This window comes from Hippocampus zosterae, chromosome 1, assembly GCF_025434085.1.
Source record: "Hippocampus zosterae strain Florida chromosome 1, ASM2543408v3, whole genome shotgun sequence".
NCBI lineage: Eukaryota > Metazoa > Chordata > Actinopteri > Syngnathiformes > Syngnathidae > Hippocampus > Hippocampus zosterae.
Genome location: NC_067451.1, coordinates 20,451,790 through 20,472,598, shown reverse-complemented (window position 1 = coordinate 20,472,598; position 20,809 = coordinate 20,451,790). Strand labels below are relative to the sequence as shown.

Below are 20,809 nucleotides of genomic sequence, written 5' to 3'. Positions count from 1 at the left end.
GGTCCCCCTTCCCATGGGCTCACCAGCCATGAGAGGGGCCAAAGGGGTCGGGTGCAATGTGAGCTGGACGGCAGCCAAAGGCGGGGACCCTGGCGGTCCGATCCTCGGCTGCAGAAGCTAGCGCTTGGGACATGGAATGTCACCTCTCTGGCAGGGAAGGAGCCCGAGCAGGTGTGGGCATACTCATTGCCCCCCGGCTCAGTGCCTGTACATTGGGGTTCACACCGGTAGACGAGAGGGTTGCCTCCCTCCGCCTTCGGGTGGGTGGACGGGTCCTGACTGTTGTTTGTGCATATGCACCAAACAGCAGCTCAGCATACCCACCCTTTTTGGAGTCCTTGGAGGGTGTGCTGGAGAGTACTCCTGCTGGGGACTCCCTTGTTCTGCTGGGGGACTTCAATGCTCACGTGGGCAATGACAGTGAGACCTGGAGGGGCGTGATTGGGAGGAACGCCCCCCCCAATCAGAACCCGAGTGGTGTTTTGTTATTGGACTTCTGTGCTCGTCACGGATTGTCCATAACAAACCTTGTTCAAACATAAGGGTGTCCATATGTACACTTGGCACCAGAACACCCTAGGCCGCAGTTCGATGATCGACTTTGTAGTTGTATCATCGGATTTGCGGCCGCATGTTCTGGACACTCGGGTGAAGAGAGGGGCGGAGCTGTCAACTGATCACCACCTGGTGGTGAGTAGGCTCCGATGATGAGGGAAGATGCCGGTCCGTCCTGGCAGACCCAAACGTATAGTGAGGGTTTGTTGGGAACGTCTGGCGGAATCCCCTGTCAGAAGGAGTTTCAACTCCCACCTCCGACAGAGCCTTTCCCATGTTCCGGGGGAGGCGGGGGACATTGAGCCCGAGTGGACCATGTTCCGTGCCTCTATTGTTGAGGCGGCCAATCTGAGTTGTGGCCGTAAGGTGGTTGGTGCCTGTCGTGGCGGCAACCCCCGTACTCGCTGGTGGACACCAGCAGTAAGGGATGCCGTCAAGCTGAAGAAGGAGTCCTATCGAGCTTTTATGGCCTGTGGGACCCCAGAGGCAGCTGACGGGTATCGACTGGCCAAGCGGACCGCGGCTTCGGTGGTCGCCGAGGCAAAAACCCGAGCGTGGGAAGAGTTCGGTGAGGCCATGGAAGCCGACTTCCGGACGGCTTCGAGGAAATTCTGGTCCACCATCCGACGTCTCAGGAGGGGGAAGCAGTGCACCACTAACACTGTGTACAGTGGGGATGGGATGCTGACTTCGACTCGGGACGTTGTGAACCGGTGGGCAGAGTACTTCGAAGACCTCCTCAACTCCACCAACACGCCTTCCTTGGAGGAAGCAGAGCCTGGGGACTCTGAGGTGGGCTCTCCTATCTCTGTGGTTGAAGTCACCGATGTGGTTAAAAAGCTCCTCGATGGCAAGGCCCCAGGGGTGGATGAGATCCGCCCGGAGTTCCTCAAGGCTCTGGATGTTGTGGGGCTGTCCTGGTTGACACGCCTCTGCAACATCGCATGGTCAACAGGGCGAGTGCCTCTGCATTGGCAGACCGGGGTGGTAGTCCCTCTTTTTAAAAAGGGGGACCGGAGGCTGTGTTCCAACTACAGAGGGATCACACTCCTCAGCCTCCCTGGTAAGGTCTATTCAGGGGTGCTGGAGAGGAGGGTCCGTCAGGAAGTCGACCCTCAGATTGAGGAGGAGCAGTGTGGTTTTCGTCCCGGCCGTGGAACAGTGGACCAGCTCTACACCCTTAGCAGGGTCCTTGAGGGTATGTGGGAATTCGCCGAACCAGTCTACATGTGTTTTGTGGACTTGGAGAAGGCGTTTGACCGTGTCCCTCGGGGAGTCCTGTGGGGGGTGCTTTGTGGGTATGGGGTACCGAACCCCCTGATACGGGCTGTTCGGTCACTATACCACCGATGTCAGAGTTTGGTTCGCTTTGCCGGCAGTAAGTCGGAATCGTTTCCAGTGGGGGTAGGACTCCGCCAAGGCTGCCCTTTGTCGCCGATTCTGTTCATAACCTTTATGGACAGAATTTCCAGGCGCAGCCGAAGCGTTGAGGGGGTCTGTTTTGGGGGCCTCAGTATTGCATCCCTGCTCTTTGCAGATGATATGGTACTGTTGGCTCCTTCAAACGGGGCTCTCCAACTCTCACTGGAGCGTTTCGCAGCCGAGTGTGAAGCGGTTGGGATGAAAACCAGCACCTCCAAATCTGAAACCATGGTCCTCAGTCGGAAAAGGGTGGAGTGCCCCCTCCGGGTCGGGGAGGAGATCTTACCCCAAGTGGAGGAGTTCAAGTATCTTGGGGTCTTGTTCACGAGTGGGGGTAGGAGGGAGCGGGAGATCGACAGGCGGATCGGTGCAGCGTCTGCTGTGATGCGGACGTTGTATCGGTCTGTCGTGGTGAAGAAGGAGCTAAGCCAAAGGGCGAAGCTCTCAATTTACTGGTCGATCTACGTCCCAACCCTCACGTATGGTCACCAGCTATGGGTCGTGACCGAAAGAACAAGATCCCGGATACAAGTGGCTGAAATGAGTTTTCCCCGCAGGGTGTCCAGGCTCTCCCTTAGAGATAAGGTGAGAAGCTCAGTCATCCGGGAGGGGCTCAGAGTCGAGCCACTTCTCCTCCACATCGAGAGGAGCCAGATGAGGTGGCTTGGGCATCTGATTCGGATGCCTCCTGAGCGCCTCCCCGGTGAGGTGTTCCGGTCATGTCCCACCGGGAGGAGACCCCGAGGAAGACCCAGGACACGCTGGAGAGACTATGTCACCCAGCTTGCCTGGGAACGACTCGGGATCCCCCGGGGAGAGCTGGAAGAAGTAGCTAGGGAGAGGGAAGTCTGGGCTTCCCTGCTAAAGCTGTTGCCCCCGCGACCCGGCCCCGGATAAGCGGCAGATGATGGATGGATAATAATAATAATAATATGTAAATTAGTCATATATGTAGTAATATTAAGGAATTTGTGTTAGGTTAAGCAACGGCCGGATTTTTGGGGGAAGGAAGCTCTTAGCTATAAATCCATACTCAGCAGGCTTTTATCGGTCAGACAAAAAATGGAAATATCTCCGAAACGCTAATGTGCTAGAAATAAGTAAAGCCATTTTTTAAAATCAGCATCAAAAATATGTTAAGGAACATATAAAACCCATCTTAGATTACATTTTGTTGTTGACCAGTGTAATCTGGCTAAATTCTAGTATTTCCCCCCTTTTTCAAAAACATTCAAGGTAGAATTTTTTTCTGAAAAGATTATCTGGAGAGATAACCTTGTAGTGTGGTGCTCAAAAAATAGGTGACTTTGTAAATATGCAGGGATTCACTGTATAAGATAACAATTAGGCTTGCTTCTTCTCTTTCTTCTTCTACTCGTATCCTTTGTTTTCTGTCTGTGTAGATTACCTTTTGTGGCATCATGCTGCCTCACATAGGTCAGTCATGGTACTACAAAAGATATAAACGTTATTTATTTATTTTTGGTCAGCTCAAATACACCACAGACCGCGAGAGCGGTAAGAACACATTGTGTTTTTCCTCATTGTGTGGGGTTTCTCACATTTGAAATAATCGGTTAAGATATAAAGAGTCGGTATGTGTGCACCCTGCTTAACCTTAACTGTTTCTTTTTGGAGGCGCGGCACTTCACATTGAGCTGTGTGTTGAAACAGCACATTGTGTTTGAAGCGGAAGGTCATGTTTCTTCGTGAAATGTTCTTTGAGCAAATCAACCCAACATATTTTCTAGATAATCACGTTTCCCCTAGTTACACAATAGGGAAGAGGATGATTTAATTAGACTGCCTGGTGTATAAAGGGCTGTGTAATCTCTCGACGCGCCTGTCGTGAGAAAACAAGCCTGTGCAGCGTGAATAAAAATGTTTTCTTCTTCTTCCTCCAGCTTTCCCCATGTCATCTTCTCGCTATTGGACATGTGCTCATATCCCTTGGCAGTCTCTTCTCTTCACCACCTACCAACCAGTTTTCTATTTAAACCAGAATTGCACTGTCAACACCATTCACCCCAGTCATGTTTACTTGGCCCTGGAAATGCAAACATTTTCTTTTACTTTCTGCCTGAAGACAGGAAATGTTCCGCAAACTCAAACTTATTTTCTCAATGCTTTGCTTGCACTTTTGTCCTTCCGTCGCTCATAAACATCCTGCTCCCCGCCCTCCACGTTTTCCCCTTTCTCTCTCTTTGACACAATCAGGGCCCACTTTTCTAGCCACCCTTCAATGCCTCATGGTGTTCTTGCCAAATTTCTCGCCGAGTTGTTGAATAAGCAGAGACAGCTCCCCAGCAGCCTCTGACTTTTCCTCCAGAAGCTCATAACGGAGGCTGGAAATGTCCTGCTTGATTTCCTTCAGCTCACCTGTGAGTACACGACAATTGCAACATGTGAGCTCAGGAAACGTGTCAGAAAATGCAGAGGCAGTACTTGCACATGTGAATCTGTATAGCTACGCCGGAGCCAAAGGGCTTGTAGAATGCGCTGAGTATGTCACATACACGCCAGGTAAAAAGACCGGAACTAGTAGTAGTGTAGGCTATTTGCCATTGCTCTTAAGTGTATGCATTTGTTTACAGTTACTGAACAAAAATACCAACAGTTTTAGCTGAATGACTGGTGAGCTTCATGCTGTTGGAGAAGGAGATGTTGTTACACATGTAAGCAGTGCATGTTACAGTTAATATCTTTCAGCGTTTTTATTTAACATTTTTTTTAAGTTGAAACGATTTTTTTTCTAATGCATTTCCGCTATGGCGGGGTTGACTGTCGAGTAAGTTGATCAAATGTATATACTGTATATAGTAATATTGCTCCATCTTCTGATCGAATCGATGATCGAGAATTGCTGTTGTTGTTGTTTTTTTCTTCTCCAAACCTTGATTGCTGATTGACCCCAAAAACCTTGATCACATAAAGCCTTATGAAGATAATGGTCTTTGTAGGTCACAATGGTACAAAACTAGTAAGACAGGTTGGTTACTGCATAAATAAACTTGTCAGAGACATACTATTCAATGCAACGTTCAGTGTGATACAGTGCAGTTGCAATACAATACCGTAGTATTCCATGCATTCAACATCGAAGTATCAATCAAAATTGCATAGAACCGCTGCATTGGCAGGGTGTGCAGCGGGACCCGGCAAAGTGGCTGCTGTGTACATCGTATAAGCGGTGTATTTTTATTTATTTAAGATTCTTTGCCTTCAGGTAGAATATGTATTTTCCTGCTTCAAATATGAAGCTGAAAGGTTCATTAAATTGTACATCCAGTTCAGGATCTGCGCAGCGTAAGAAAGTAAACACAAAAAGTGGCCGTCACCTTCGTTGACTTCATCACTCTCTCTATCCACTTGGGCCTTGAGCACATAACGTTTAATGAGTCGCTTCATGATCTTCTGCAGGGAAAATAGCAAACAAAACAAAATGAGGAGGTGGCGAGGTGGTACGTCAACACGCGTAATCAAGACAGAAAACAAGTATCTCATTAAAGTTTGAATACGCACACAACATGCTCAGGTACAAATAGAGGTGCTATTGATTGCTGAGCCTGCAACAAGTCTTCACTGCTCAATACTTAATCGCTTGTCTCCTTTTTTGTATCATCAACTGCTGGACTTGAAAATAACTGGAGTGGACCAGCGAGTGGAATTTTCTTGTTCATATCTCTCAGGCTAGAGATGATGTGGAAACAAATGAGGAGAGGTTCTAATTCCTCTTCAGTGCCTATTTTCCAAGTGCCAGCACTGTGTCCACCTCAACAAGTTCATTTGGGTCATTTCGTCCTCATTATCTTGCTCTCTTTTCTTTCTTGCCAATTCACCTCACACGTCTTATTCACACTTCTCTTCTGTCACTGCCTTTCATGACAGTCGCTTAAAATGCTTTATTTCCACTCATATGAGTCGCATCTTTTTCACACCCACACATCTATTCTTGTTTTCCCCCCACTCTCCTTGTTGTTGTTGTTTTGTATTTTATGCTTTTCTCGATTACATATTTGAATTAATTGGAGCGTTTGTGAGCAGCTTCCCATTTGAAGTTTTCTGGATTTTATTCTTTTTTTTGGGGGTGGGGGGTAAGCACAAGTAGGATCTTTCAAGAATGATCCTATTAGGTTTTGTTGGGAATCCACACATTCAATATGCATATAACAAGTTGAAATTTGCCACTTCTATTTCAACTTGTATCAATCCATCCATTCATTTTCTTTTGCACTTGTCCACATTAGGGGTGTGGGTGTGCCGGAACATATCCCGGCTGACTTTGGGGCGGGGGAGACGATTGTAGGCCTACACACCCCTCTTCAAACACCATGTTTTTGCGTTCTAAAAATGAGAAGATGATAAATCATCTCAAAATGTTTCCCACCATCAACGTGAGTTATAAATCCGACAACTCAATTTAAACAAATCATAATCTTTTCAAGACTGTAAGTAAAAACAAACAACTGAAATAATTTGGTTGTACAAGTGTGCACACCCTCTTCCGAATGGTAAGTGTGGGAATCAGCCCACACCGGCCACCATTCAAATTCCCTCTGATAAATTCTCTCAAAATAATAATAATTAAAAAAAATGCTTTCTTCCCACATCCTAAAAACAGACATGTTAAGAATCTAAATTACCTGTTGACATGGATGAATGTGAGTGTGAGTGATTGTTTGCCTATGTGTGACCTGCGATTGGCTGGCAAGCAGTTCACTGCGAACTCTGCCTCATGTTCAAAGCCATCTGTGATAGACTCCAGCTCACCTGTTCTACAAGCCCTGTAGAAAATGGATGGTCTGGTATGGTATGAGTTTAGAGTTTACTGAGCTAATGTGGGCTCCTATAGCATCTGCGACTGTTTGCTCAGTGCATTAAACTCACCTCATATCTGGTTGGATGTTTTCTAGAATTTCTGGACAAATTCTGGAACTCCTCTCCTGGACGGGGATAAGATCTCAAATGTTCACCCTGGTGCAGGTACAAAGAGTTGAATGTTAACATCAAAGAATTGAGTGGCCTTCCATAATAGGATCATATGAAACGAGAAAAAGATACAAATTCCCTTGACCCTAAAAGAAGCTCTGTTAACCATCCTCTATTTGAGTCATGACCTTACTTTAGGGGGGTAAGGGGGGAATGTCATTTTAACACAGGCGCATTAAAACTAGCTGTGGTCACACTGCAGTGAACTGATAACTCCAATTCGATATGCAGTGAGGCAAAATCATATTAATATTTAATAGGGATGTTTATGTTTTCTTATTAAACTTGAATTACCGGTACAATAAATGTATGGTACTAGTTTGTACACAGTCTAAAATATATTTTAAGTATAATCGAACAGAAAAGATGCGACACATTCTGCATTTTGAGGTATTAATGTAGCAATATTTCTGTTCATTATTGTGCTAGTAGGTGGAAGTGTTGTAGAATGATGCTCCATGTTTTTTCTTCCTCATTTCTGGCCACAATATGAGATACATGACGGGCAAATAAGATACATAAAAATCAAACATGGTATTACAACAGGAGTACCAGGAATATAGAGCACGGGAGGCACATTAGATTGTGTTTAAACCTCTGTCATCATTATCAAATGACGCTGGTGTGCTTCAAAAACGGATATGGGTTTTTGTCTGAAGGGTGGTGAGGATCAACACCCATCTTAAGATGCTCGCATTCCAAAGTCATGTGACACTCAAGAGACTGCGGCAGCTGAAAATGTCTTTGAGTGTTCGTGAACAGACCAGAAAATGTGCGTCCAATTTCGAGAATACGAGATCTTGCAAATGCATCTCATGTTGTTCATGTCTGTCATGCATTATGTTCTTGAGCTTGCATTATCTATTTTAATTAGTTTGGACAAGAGCTACACAGCTTTGAATAACAATGTGTTATTTTCTTCAGGATCATTTGTGTTTGTTTGATTGTAAGGTGTTTTAGCTTTGATATACGTGAAGTATAATTTTTGATGTGACCGTGATTAACTTCACTTCTTTTTCAAACGTTACTCATTTGACTGGGGAGGGTGTTGACAAGTTGCCCCTTACAGCCCGCATGAGACTGCAGGAGGGACCTGGATTGAGTTTGTTGGTATAAAAGCTGATGCCATTTCGTCTTTTGTTCCTTTGGTGGCTCCTTTCTTGGTTCCTGCTCTCTTTGTTCCTCCTCTGGTCACACAAAAGGCCTCTTTTGACCATGTGACTACTGTTGTGCCCTCTCTCTGGGGTGCCCCGTTTTTTTTCAGCCCCCATGTTTCATGTTCTTTGAAGAATATTTCTTCCTTTTTGACGGTGCGTTCACGTTGTGAGGACGAGAACACAGGCGTGCGCTGCTACCAAGCCCAACTAACTTGTCAGCCACACATGCCCGCCCAAAACTCCCTCCAGTGCACCTACGAAGAGGGCTAGAGATTTCAACAGCCAGGTGCACTGCATCCCCATGACACTGGTGGTAAACAATGGATGAAGTCTGGTCAGTCCCTACTGAAGGCCCAGGTGCACATCATTGAAATGTTCACATATCAAAGTGTCCTGTGTAATAATACCACGGCGCTAAGTGCACTGTACGTGGTTCTCTCATGTATGTTACAATCCTTTCAAGGGTAAGTTAACAGCACATTTTGTCCATCTGACATAATTGGAAAAAGTTTCATTTGAGGAACTTCAAATGTATGAGAGGGGAAAAAATGCAGAACCACATTGGAAGCAGATCTATTGATTGCCTGGTGCGCCTGCTAAAATTTTGACTTCAAGCGTCAGGACTGCAGAGAGTTGGAAAGTCAGGCGAGGCAGCGGGGTGAAACACATCTTGTCTCGATCCAAAAGCTGACAATGCCTTAAAGCACACAAGGGCAGGTCTAACAACCTCGCTAATAGCTTAGCTGAGGCGCTGGTGTGACACAGTTGGGTCGACAAAACCAAAGGAGGAAACGCCACAGACACTACCAACGCTCACGTTGATTCTCTGTTCAATGGACTGTGATATTAAATCGGTGGGATTTTAGCACACTGGGTCCTTCCTGGCTGTTAGAAATGTAGAACATGAATGAAAGTGAAGATGCAGCCAAGATTTCCTGAAAGATCATAAAATCTCAAATGTCGTAACACAACAACCCAATAGAGCTTTTGTGTCGAAGCATTGGTTCATCTATTTGCATTAGTTCCTGTTGCAACTGGCCCAATAATTTTGTCCATATAGTCTGATCCACATACTCTGAATGTCGAAGTGGGTGGTAATGCAACTAACATTCGATTCAGACTTCGAGACAATTAGAGTAGCATTCAATAATTGCTTCAGAAAAGATCGATTTACCGGGATATTGTAGAGACAGACGGATTTTTGTAATCTATGATGCTTAATCTCGTGATCTGACATCTCTTGACAACTACAGCCCCTCCAAAAGTATTGGAACGACAAGGTCAATTCCTTTGTTTTGGTTGTATACTGAAGACATTTGGCTTTCAGATCAAAACATAAATGCCAGACAAAAGTCAGAATCCCAGATTTTATTTCATGGTATTGACATCTAGGTGTATGAAACAACTCAGGACACAGCATGATGGTAGCAGCAGAATGAATCTTAAAGTCTACAAAAACATTTTGTCTGGCAATTTACAGAATATGCATCCAAACTCATCGGTAGAAGCGCCATCATGCAACAGGGAAAAGTCCCTAAACACACTGGAAACACAACAAAGGACTTCACCAAAGGTGAGACGTGGAAGGTCTTAGACTAGATAAGTCAACCACTGGATCTTAACCCAATAGAGCCTGTATTTTTAATTGTGAAGAGGAGACTGAAGGGAGAAACCCTCGGAAACAAACAAAAACTGGAAGAGGCTGCAATAAAGGCCTGGAAAAGCATTTCAAATGACGAATGCAACAGTCACACAAGCTTGATTTGATTATTGCAAGTCACGGTTATGCCAGCAAATATTAAATGGTGTTCTCCTAAAGTTCTTTTAACAATGTCCATTTCAGTACTTTTACTCACTTGAAAAGTGGGTAACTTCAAATAAAAGGTGCTCTGTCCTGAGTTGATGACCATATCTAGATGAAAATATCAGGAAATAAAGGCTGGAATTCTGAACTTTCGTCTGATATTCACCTTCCGATCTGAAACCCAAATGTCTTCAGTACACATCAAAAACAAAGGAATAGACCTTGCTGTTCCAGTACTTTTGGAAGGGTAAATCAATATTTTTGTTCGATCAAATTTTCTGAGTCTAAGTTTGTAGCGTTTGATTCCTCCGGACAACCAACAGGTAGAAGTGAATGCAAAACATCGGACCGCATTCAACAAATTTGAAAGCCTTCGTATTTAGTTTCCCCCCATCAAGCAATTAATTGTTTTGTTTCTGCGGCATCACTTACCTTGCCCTGAGAGTTGAGCATACCAAGCTCCAACTCATTGCTGTGCTGATGTCCACCCGCTTTGCACAATCCGAAGAGGCCTGACCTGATGCGCAGGACCAGGTAGTAGAAGGACTTAGGGCTGGGGACCAGGTTAAAGGGTGCGGGCAAAGTGCGACCCTCATCGAAGTAGGACAGCCACAGCTTGGCACGAGCAAACTTCCATTCCACATCAGCGTCCTCCTGCAGACAGAGAGTGTGTTTGAAATGACATAGTTCAGTTGGGCAAAAAAAAAAAAACCAAAACAAATGCTGCACTTGGACAAGAGGTTTCTTAATGTACACACTGACATGCTAAACTAATTGCAGCCAGGGATGTTTAACATGTGCAGTGTGTTTGAAAGGGCACTGCATTTTCAAATCCTCTCAACAATAATCCAATTTCTATTTTCTCTCTATTTACCCATCCATTTTCTGCCGTGTTTGGAATCGAGCACCACAACCCTGGTGACCCCTGCCCCAGTAGGGCACTCCTTTTCTTCCGGAGGCATTATCACTGGTCTTCTCTTGGGTCTCGTTCCAATTGAACATGAACACAAGTCATTCCAAAGTAAGAGCGTTATAAATCTAATCAGGTGCTTGAAGCAGCTCATGAAAATAAGCAGAGGCTCCATGCAAATGAGTTGCCGTCAGACTACATCTGCCAGTGTGCGCCACGCTATTTCATAATGCCAAAATCTGTTCGAGCTGAGCCTCAGATGAAAAGCTACATTTCTATCATGGTTCTCAGAGTTTAAGGGGGAAAATTACTGATCAACATCAAGAAAGGGCAGCAGTAACTACATTGCTTTACAAAGAGAGGATCACAGTTCCAGTACTGCAGCTCACAAAGGTAATTGCAACTAGTTGCAGTTGTCACCGTTCGTGCACCCCATCCCTCGGATATATTTTCTTGCAGGCCTGCGTGTGGTCTTCCTGCGGGTGGAGTGCAGCAAAAATTTGCAGCAGAGTGTAAATAAAATGTTCCCTTCAGGGATTACAGGATGTGAAGTTTTGTTAAAATCAAGAACAAACTCATTTTTTTTCTGGCTCAAGTTACAGGGAAGTGAGGCTGCTAATTCACTTACATTATCAGTAGATGTAGCTGACTATCATCACAAATGCAAAGACAAATTATCTGACCGTGAGTGTGATCCTTCGCCCTGGAAAGTAAAATTCACAACATACCAATTTTTTACTAACACAGTCAGACGAAATTTGATCAAAGTCAAAATCTGGAGAAGCAAACCCTGCAATATCGTTTGCTCAGGCACTTAACTAAGAAGTGCAATGACTTCTGCACGAGAAAGACTAAGCAGCCGATACATAAACACATGGGACAGCATCAACAACCAGCTTCAGCAGTTCCTTTGCATCTCAAAAAGAAGACAATCCTTTGAGGACAGTGACATCCAAATTCTGGAAGGGAGGAATGTAAAAGAGTTTCAAAAGAAAGCCTCCATGTAAAAGCTAGAAAAGTTGTTTCTTTATCAACAAACAGTGATGTGACATCCCCTCGCCTCCACCCCAAGATCGTTTGGTTCCTCATGAGGATTTGCTCTAATGAACCGTTTTCCAGCCAGGTGAGTGAACAAACAACCAGTCCGTATGCAGAGTGGTTGTTCATGAGCCACGCCTGGGAAAAACAACAACACCGCCATATTGTGACAGACTTATCAGAGTCTTAAATACAAAACAAAAAAATAAGAACCGAAAAATCATTTTGGATTAAAAGTGAAACATCTTCAGCAGACAAGTTCAATTGCCTCGATTCACCCTTTGGGGATTAACACAAAACAGTTATGGAAATATCCCGCTTCGCTGGCTTCTGTATAAAAAGCATGGGCGAATAAGTGCCGAATCTTCAGTTATCACTCTGATATGATAATGTTGTGGTATCTGTGTAAACATGCTTGATGATGATCACTACAATAGTTACATTTTTTTTATTGAGCATATATACTACACACAATAACAGGTTGACAAAAGTCAAACAGAAATTATGAAAAGAAAATTAGAAAGTAAATAAAAGAAGAAAACACATCATCACAGTTGTATGCTCAAAGGAGTAGGAAGAAGTAAATAACTTATCTAGTCCTACCGCTTATTATGTAGCAATTTGAATTGATCATTTTTCAAAACAAAGAAGAAAAGAAAAATCTACATATCATCAAATATGTATTGGAGATTGGAGATCATTCGGAAAGATGATTGAACAGAAAGATCCCAATTTGATAATTTGATGTTGGAACTCAAAAATGAGTAGTACCAAGCCAAGGATGCTGGTGAGGAGAAAGGTGTTTTGAGTGGGAAACTTCACACCCTTTCCCATTCCGGCATTGACATCTTCTTGGTTACTACCTCTGCAGAAGGAAACATCTTGGTCTGCTCCATTCTGTGGCAGTGTTTTTATAGTGGAACGCTGTCTAAACTCTGTATATAAACTAAATAATTCTAGATCAAGAACACTCTACCCATCCCCCCCGAAAATGCAATTTCTCTGCATTTTCACAGAAACAAGATCATGTGAATATTAACCTTTACCTCGATCTCCTGGTACGAGCTGTTGATCATGGCAATGAGCATGTTGAGAAGGACGACCACCATGGTGACGTTGTAGACCCCGTACAGGACGTAACCAATGTTCTCGATGAACTTATGGTCATACTTCAGTACCACCGAGATCACTTCTGACAGGCCAAAGATGGACCAGAAAAGAGTCTTAAAACTCTCCTCCACTCTGTAATGATAGCAATGAAAGTGGTAAGAAAACGGGGATGTGAACCACACAAAACAAGCAACATTTCCTTTTAGTTATGTTTTTCCCAAGTGAAAAATCATGGTTTGTTGTTTAGAAAGGTTATTTTCAAAAACACTGTGGTTACAAACCCACTTGGGTGCATAGTGGAGTTCTTCATCTAATTGGCTTTTTCTCCTGTCACAGTTTCATGCTTTTTTTCTCTCTCTAACAATAAAAGCTGGAGAAAATATCTGGGGCTACATCTCGCCATGCAAGACTTTGATGGCCGCAGTTCAAACTTGTCCATCATGTTGGGTTCACATTTCAAAGTCAGTGTATTCAAAATCTTCTCACTCTCCCACAGGTGTTTTAGATTCATCGTATTCAATCTGAGATGAGCAGTTCTGAAGGGCCTAACCTTTGAAAACATAAAAAAAAAAACTGCTTTTACATCACAAACCCTATTCAAGTGAAAATGAGTAATGGAGTTGTTACAGGAGACTATTCTCACTTACTTACAGGATTTTAAAATCAATATAACTGCTATGATTGGTAAATTTTCAAGCAATTGCCCTTCATTGACATTAACCTAATGTGTGTCCGTTAGTCCACAAGGACAGAAAGGAGATGCATGAATTGTGACATTGACATTCAGGTCGTTTTCATATGTTTTTGCGAGTACTGCTGGGAAACAACTGAGGGTGGATTGGTAAGACGCTGTCTGGTTGGATAGCTAGAGGCAGGTAGAGGTAAAGGCCGGAGGATCTGTCAGCTCTCCCACGTAAGGCTCTGTGGGAGTCTTCCAAATCGACTTGGTTCAAAGAGACAGTTTTAATGGCGCACAGAGAGCCAGATGAAGGCATGTTGGAGGGTGAAGGGGGGTCTCAAGTTGGAGGGGAGCAACACACACTCTGACTTTTCTTTTATTACTACATTCTTAAAAAAAAGAGCCTCGGCTGACTAATTCAACTTTCGGGGAAAAAGTGAATCAAAGTTGTTACACTTCTATGCGCTCATACATTTTTTTCTCATGTGTACGCACATAATCAGAAGAGACAAGTACAAAAGAACATTCCGAAAAAAATCACCAAATTACACTGGTTGGTGTCGAATCAATGCCATCAAGCGCTGTACAATCACTACATGAGTTTTGAGACTTTTTGTTATCAGTGAAATGGTGTATACTTTCACATCATCATGACTGTCTCACTGGGAAAATATCTCTCCTATCCACTTTTTTTTTTTTAATTCACACACTTTTCATCAATTGTGAATGACTCAAGTGGCATGTATTAAATACTACAATACATTACATTTATATAGCATATTTATGTCAGAATGATTAAGTCAGCTGGGACAGGCTCAAGCTTCACTTTGTCCCAGAACAGGATAAGCGGCAGAAAGTGGTGGCACACACATCACTCAGTCACAGTACTAATGTCCACAGAGGGAAGCTCGACAAATATCCATCCATCCATCTCTTTTCGAGATCACTTGTGAGCTGGTACCCAACCCAGCTGACATTAGCCGAGCGGCAGTGCACACCCTGGAGTGCCAACCTCAAGGCACATAAAAACAAAGCAATCATATTTCAACTACACATGCTTAGGCTCCATATTCAAAGTGCCTTTCAAAGCATCTTATTAAGAAAATGATGATGACAACTCTTGTCGCCGATGGTGTAGCAGTACACTTGCCTGATTTGTGAGCAGGCAGCGTGGGATCGGTTCCCAATCAGTCACAATGTGGAGGTGGGTGAGAATGGTTGTTTGTTTCCATATACAGTATGCCCTGTGACTGACTGGAGACCATTTCAGGGTGTGGTCTGCTTTCTGCCCAAAGTCAGCTGGAATAGGATCCAGCACCCCCTGCGACCACGTTCAGGATAAGCAGTGTTGGAAATGGATGGATGGATGATGACAACTTGTACTATAAAATGAATTCTTAGTGTTGACGTCTGTAGCAATGAAATGTCGTAATCTGGGGAGCCCCTACAAGTTTTTACTGCCTGTCCGCCACCCGTCCAAAAGGGCTTTGCGATCCACTTGTGGGTCCTGCCCCACCAGTTGAGAATCACTGATTTAGTATTTTAGTAATGTCACATGTATGCTTTTGTAATGTAGAAGGAGAAAAGCCAAGCGAGCATGCGGGGAATATGCAAACTTGTCACGTTTCGGTTTTGCAGTCTGGCCAGCAGGTGGCATAAGCGGTCTTCCTAGCACACCTGCTGGCAATCGTTAATCAATAGAGGCACTATTTAAGGACTCCAACGTCCTACACTTGTTGTGGGAATATTGTTTTTTTGGCATTGCTATCCTCACTGTTCCTTGACTTAGTGGCTTTTGACCTCGTTGTGATTTCGTGTATAGTTCTCGCTACCAAGTTTTGTGTAAGTACTGTTTTATTTTGATGATCTGGCTTTTGTGCGTGTACTAAGTGTTACATTGTTTTTCGTTCATAGTTTGCGGGCTTTACTTTCCTTTCTTGCCCTTTTGTGCAAGCACCTTTTATTCGTTTGGATTTATCTCCTGGTCCTCATTGTGGACCACCGCTTTATGTTCTCGCATTATTTTCGGTGCGATTAAGACATTAAATTGTCTTTACGTCGGAGACCTTGTTTCTGTCTACGTTTTTTGGATCCCCCTCCCAAACTCGGTTTATCCGAGTCTTTAACAAAACTGCACACACAGGAGGTGGAATTCAAACTGTGGAGTCCTCGACAGTGAGCATGTCATCTCTGACCTTGCATCAATGTTAGGTTAACTCAATGCTTCTCAAATAGTGGGGCGTGATGCTCCGTCAAGGGAGGCGGGGGTTGGGGGCGGGGGGAGTTTAAGCTCGAGCAACATGCTTTTTAAATGTTTTTATTTTTATTTTATTTTACTGTCCTAGAATAAAGTGCAGTTGCACCTCCACTACATTAGGGGGCAGTGGCCTAATGTAATTTATTTGGCTTCATGACAGCATGAAGCCAAATAAATTAAGGCTTCACTTAAACACATGACACCCCATCACGCTGATAAACCGCTTGAGTTATTGATTTCCTTTGCAATATTTGGAAGCGCAAACATTCCAAATATTGCCAACAATCATCATTTGTGACTGCTACTTCAGTAAACTAAAATACAGATCCCTGCTACACATTGAGCAGGAGCTGCGAGTTGCTGTTTCTTGCTTCAAACATCGCTTCAAAAAGCTGTGCATTGCAAAACATGCTCATTGTAGCCATAATCCAGACATCACTTGGATTTTTTAAAAATCTGCACAAATTATTTGACATATTCTTGTTTTGCAGGTTAAAGTTTATTTAATATTGTGCTCCTGAGTTAATGTTGGTGATCAGTTTGAATGTATTATTATATATTGATTTTATGTAATTTTATTTTTCAGTATCGTATGGTTTGACATGGTCAGTCAAAATCAAAAAAATGTTTAAGATTAAGATTAAGATTAAGAAAACCTTTATTAGTAGCAGTTATGAAAGTTATGAAAGTTATGAAAGGAAGAAGTAGAACAACAAAAAAATAGGAGCTGCTGGAAAGGCAGCCACTCTCGCTGCGCCATTTTGAAGTCAAAATAACAAAAATAACACAAGACAACACATAGGACAGAGACAGTCGTGCAATCTTCACCACTTTTCTGCATACACTTTGTTGTCTGAAGCAGTTATAGATGAAAGAGGAGAGGATCAAAGTGTCCTTTCACCAGTGGATCAGAGACATCATGCTGAAAATGTGCACACGTCTGCTACAAGCAAAGTTTTGAAAGCAAACACGAAGCTGTAGCGTCCATTGACGAAAAGAGATTAGTTCACTTCTCCTGTCCCACATAATCCGCTTCAAACTCCAAGCCGCGACTCCGAGCTCCAAATCCGCATCGGCACTCCGCGCCAACGCTCCTTTCTTCTCATCGTCAGCTCCTCAAGACCTCCATCCATCCAGCCGCAGACCGTTCAACAGCACCGATCTCTCCGCTGAACAAAGCGGGGCTGTGAAAAATGCTGCCCATTACAGGCGCAAGACACAAGCGCCCCGGGACTGTCCAGCAACGACAGTCAAATGGCGCCGACATTCCTCCAGTCAAAAACAGTGCTGGTATACCCATGCTGCCGAGAAGGCGCAACCACCAAGCACAGAGTCTCCTCCTTGATGAATGTCGTGGCCAAAAAATGCTGAAAAGGTCCACATCAAGTCCACACGACGTAACAACAAACACAAAGTGACAAAAGAAACACAAGAACAACAAAAAAAAAGCAAGGCTCATGAGAGCACTTGCTGACGGCTGCCTACTCGGGCACCATCTTGACTTTACAGTTTAATTAAGGATTTAATTTAATTTTTGAATTTCAGATGCACTTCAAATCTTTTCTGTTACAGTTAATAAAGCTATTCTTTGTTGTAAGTCGGTCCACATTTCTTTTTTTTAAATTCTCTTATGCGTTAATAAGTACTTATAACAATTTTACAGACAAATGATACTATTTATAGTCGCGGGGGGGGGGAGCGAGATGTTTTCTTCTTCCTAGGGGCGGCATGACGGAAAATAATTGAGAAGCACTGGGTTAACTGAAGACATGAAATTGCCCACAGATGTTTATGTTTGCCAAATTACGTACTTGTATGTGTCATTCCAATGAATTAGAGCCATTTGCTTTCCCAGGAAATCAAATGTATAAATGCATGATAAAATTAACTGCAAACTGATACTTTTTCACTTGGCAAAGTATCAGGTATACTGATCCGATTGCAAAGTTAAGCTTAAACTACGTTCAACAGTGGAAACATATGAGTATTCCAGCTTCCTGATGTTGGATTTTATAAATGCAAATATAAATGCTTTTGAAATATTATACTTCACATATTTCTGTTATGTGGACTATAAAACTGATTTGAATCTGAAAATAGGTTTTGATTTAACTGGACCAAATCAAATGGTACCATGTATAAATACATACTAAGTAGTTTTTTATGAGTGATGCACAAGTATAAATCGACGTTGACATTGGTGATGATTTGTTGTTTATTTGAATTTAATTTACTTGACTCGTTTGGCATTTGGAGATCTTTTACACGTTGTTACATCTTAATACCTGTAGTTATGGCAAAAGCCACAGCCGTACAATGTCAGATTGAATCATAATCCCACTGAATCGTTCAACTCGAAAATGCACTCTTCTTGAATTTTGTGGCACCCCACGTTTTATTGGAGAGATTACATCCCTTCTGACTCTAATTATATTTTTTCCCCCCAAAAAAATGCTGAATTCATATTCTCATTTTTGTCACGTCCCTGTGTTTTCACTCAAAAATTATTCAAAATTTGGAATATTCCAAAAATTACACGCTCAACAGAGTTGCATCATGTCAATCCTCTGCAGGCAATGCAAAGGCCAAAAGTTAGTTCTGAAGACAAAAGTATTTTTGCAAGAACACCTCAGATTCTTTGTCATGTTCATTCATCAACAAATTTAAGGTTCTGCCAAAACTGTACACAACAAGACTAAGATGTCTATGATTAAAAAAAACCTCATCTGATTTCTGAAGATGACTACATCTCATCATCTCCAGTATAATATGCAACATAATGAAGCGACATACGGTACTTCAGTCCCTGTCAACAACATTGGTTCTTCTCACCTCATGTTTTATCTTTGGGCTGCGGTGATGCATTTTGAAAACCTCAGGTAGGCTTCCTTGCTATTCCTACCATACACACACTCAATAGGCTGTCATGAAGACAGCTGGGCAAGGTGATTTTATTGGACTTTTTCTTTAAAGCCTGTTATGTTGAGCCTTTCACGTTTGAAATAACGTTTCATCTTTTATCTGCACTCTCTCCTTACAATGCGCCATTCTCCCTCACTTTGATATGTGACACGTGGAAACACAAAGGGTAATTGCCGAGTCTTGATGATGTGTTATGGCAATTACGTTTTAAAGAAAATTACTCTCCATCCCGTCGGTATTAAACACATTTCACATTTGGTGTTCCCATCATATAAACACAAAGAATTGTGGCACCTAAGTAATGTTGATGAGCTAAGGCCGCGGGCTATATAATCATGTGTCTGAAAATTCAACAGTCTTGGGGACAAATGTACTGTGTATGGGTAATTATAGAAATATGCACCCACTGCAAACTATTTGTTGAGCTCAACAGACTTCGTTAAAGTCGACAAAGAAAGTCGAGGTCTCCAACATCGACCTCACTTGTGTGCACTTAAACTGATATAAGATAAGATAAGATAAGAAAACCTTTATTAGTCTCGCAATAGAGAAATTCCAAACAAAATATAGGAGCTGCTGGAAAGGTAGCCACTCACGCGGCCCCATTTTGAAGTCAAAATAACAAAAATAACACAACTCAACACATAGGACACAGACAGTCGTGCAATCTTCACCACTTTTCTGCATACACTTTGTTCTCTGAAGCAGTTATAGATGAAAGAGGAGAGGATCAAAGTGTCCTTTCACCTACATATACAGTACTACTATGACCGATTAAGCTTTGAGAGTTATCCCATGTACTATGGACCCAAGGCCGATTTACAGTCTTTGCCTGATTTGTCACTGTCATGAGAGTCAGTGAGAGTCATCTTTGGAACTGCTATTCTGAGAATATCTAACAACGTTTTATGCCCCCCCCACCCAACATTAAGCCAATCCTAGACGAGTCTTTTGTTGTAACTTGGTCCAATTTTCGTGCCACATACAGTATCACCGGACACATAAGCTTTCATTGGGCAAGTAAATGCATGTGTAATTCATGCATAGGATACTCAACACGTAAGTGGAATTACCTTCTGAAAAATGTCTTAAATTCTAAATTGAAGAAGTCCATTTGAGAACTCAAATGCTTTTACAGACAACTTAGATTATGTGTACTCCTCTGGAGTATCATTGCTTTGGTATTATTGCCGAATTTGCCACACTATACTGAGCAGCCAGTGCACGCACACACACACACACACACTCACACACACACACACACACACACACACACACACACACACACACACACACACACACACAGACACACAAGCACACGCGTGGAAATGCCATTTATCTGTTCCAAACCCCTAACCCCCACAAAAAACACCAAATCATATTGTAAGGTGTTTTTATAGCGTGAAGAGATTAAAACAAGGTGAGATTAATTCATTAAGATCTGTAATTAATTGATCTAATTAATTCATTCATTCATTCATTCATTCATCTTCCGAGCCGCTGGATCCTCACTAGGGTCGCGGGGGGTGCTGGAGCCTATCCCAGCTGTCTTCGGGCAGCAGGCGGGGGACACACTGAATCGGTTGCCAGCCAATCGCAGGGCACACAGAAACGAACAACCATTCGCACTCACACTCACACCTAGGGACAATTTAGAGTGTTCAATCAGCCTGCCACGCATGTTTTTTGAATGTGGGAGGAAACCGGAGCACCCGGAGAAAACCCACGCAGGCCCGGGGAGAACATGCAAACTCCACACAGGGAGGCCGGAGCTGGAATCGAACCCGGTACCTCTGCACTGTGAAGCCGACGTGCTAACCACTGGACTACCGGGCCGCCCCTGATCTAATTAATCTAGATATTAATTTCAAAAATTGCTGAAAACAATTATTTTCATTTTAAATTCATTACATTCATTTTAAATTCATTACATTGTGGAGGCAGATCAAAAGATTGACACAAAAAA

The 20,809-nt window shown here is 43.0% G+C and overlaps 1 protein-coding gene across 1 annotated transcript in view; it reads right to left on the bottom strand.

The window, feature by feature from the left end:
* Positions 1–3,934: 3,934 nt before the first annotated feature.
* Positions 3,935–20,809, bottom strand: part of trpc7b (transient receptor potential cation channel, subfamily C, member 7b) — a 53,670-nt gene continuing 36,795 nt past the window's right edge. The window contains exons 8-12 of the mRNA XM_052069818.1: positions 12,922–13,117; positions 10,360–10,581; positions 6,865–6,951; positions 5,316–5,391; positions 3,935–4,356 (exon numbers count right to left, since the gene is read on the bottom strand). Coding sequence (XP_051925778.1) covers positions 4,217–4,356; positions 5,316–5,391; positions 6,865–6,951; positions 10,360–10,581; positions 12,922–13,117 — 721 coding nt within the window. The 3' untranslated portion in view covers positions 3,935–4,216. The remainder of the gene's footprint in view (positions 4,357–5,315; positions 5,392–6,864; positions 6,952–10,359; positions 10,582–12,921; positions 13,118–20,809) is intronic.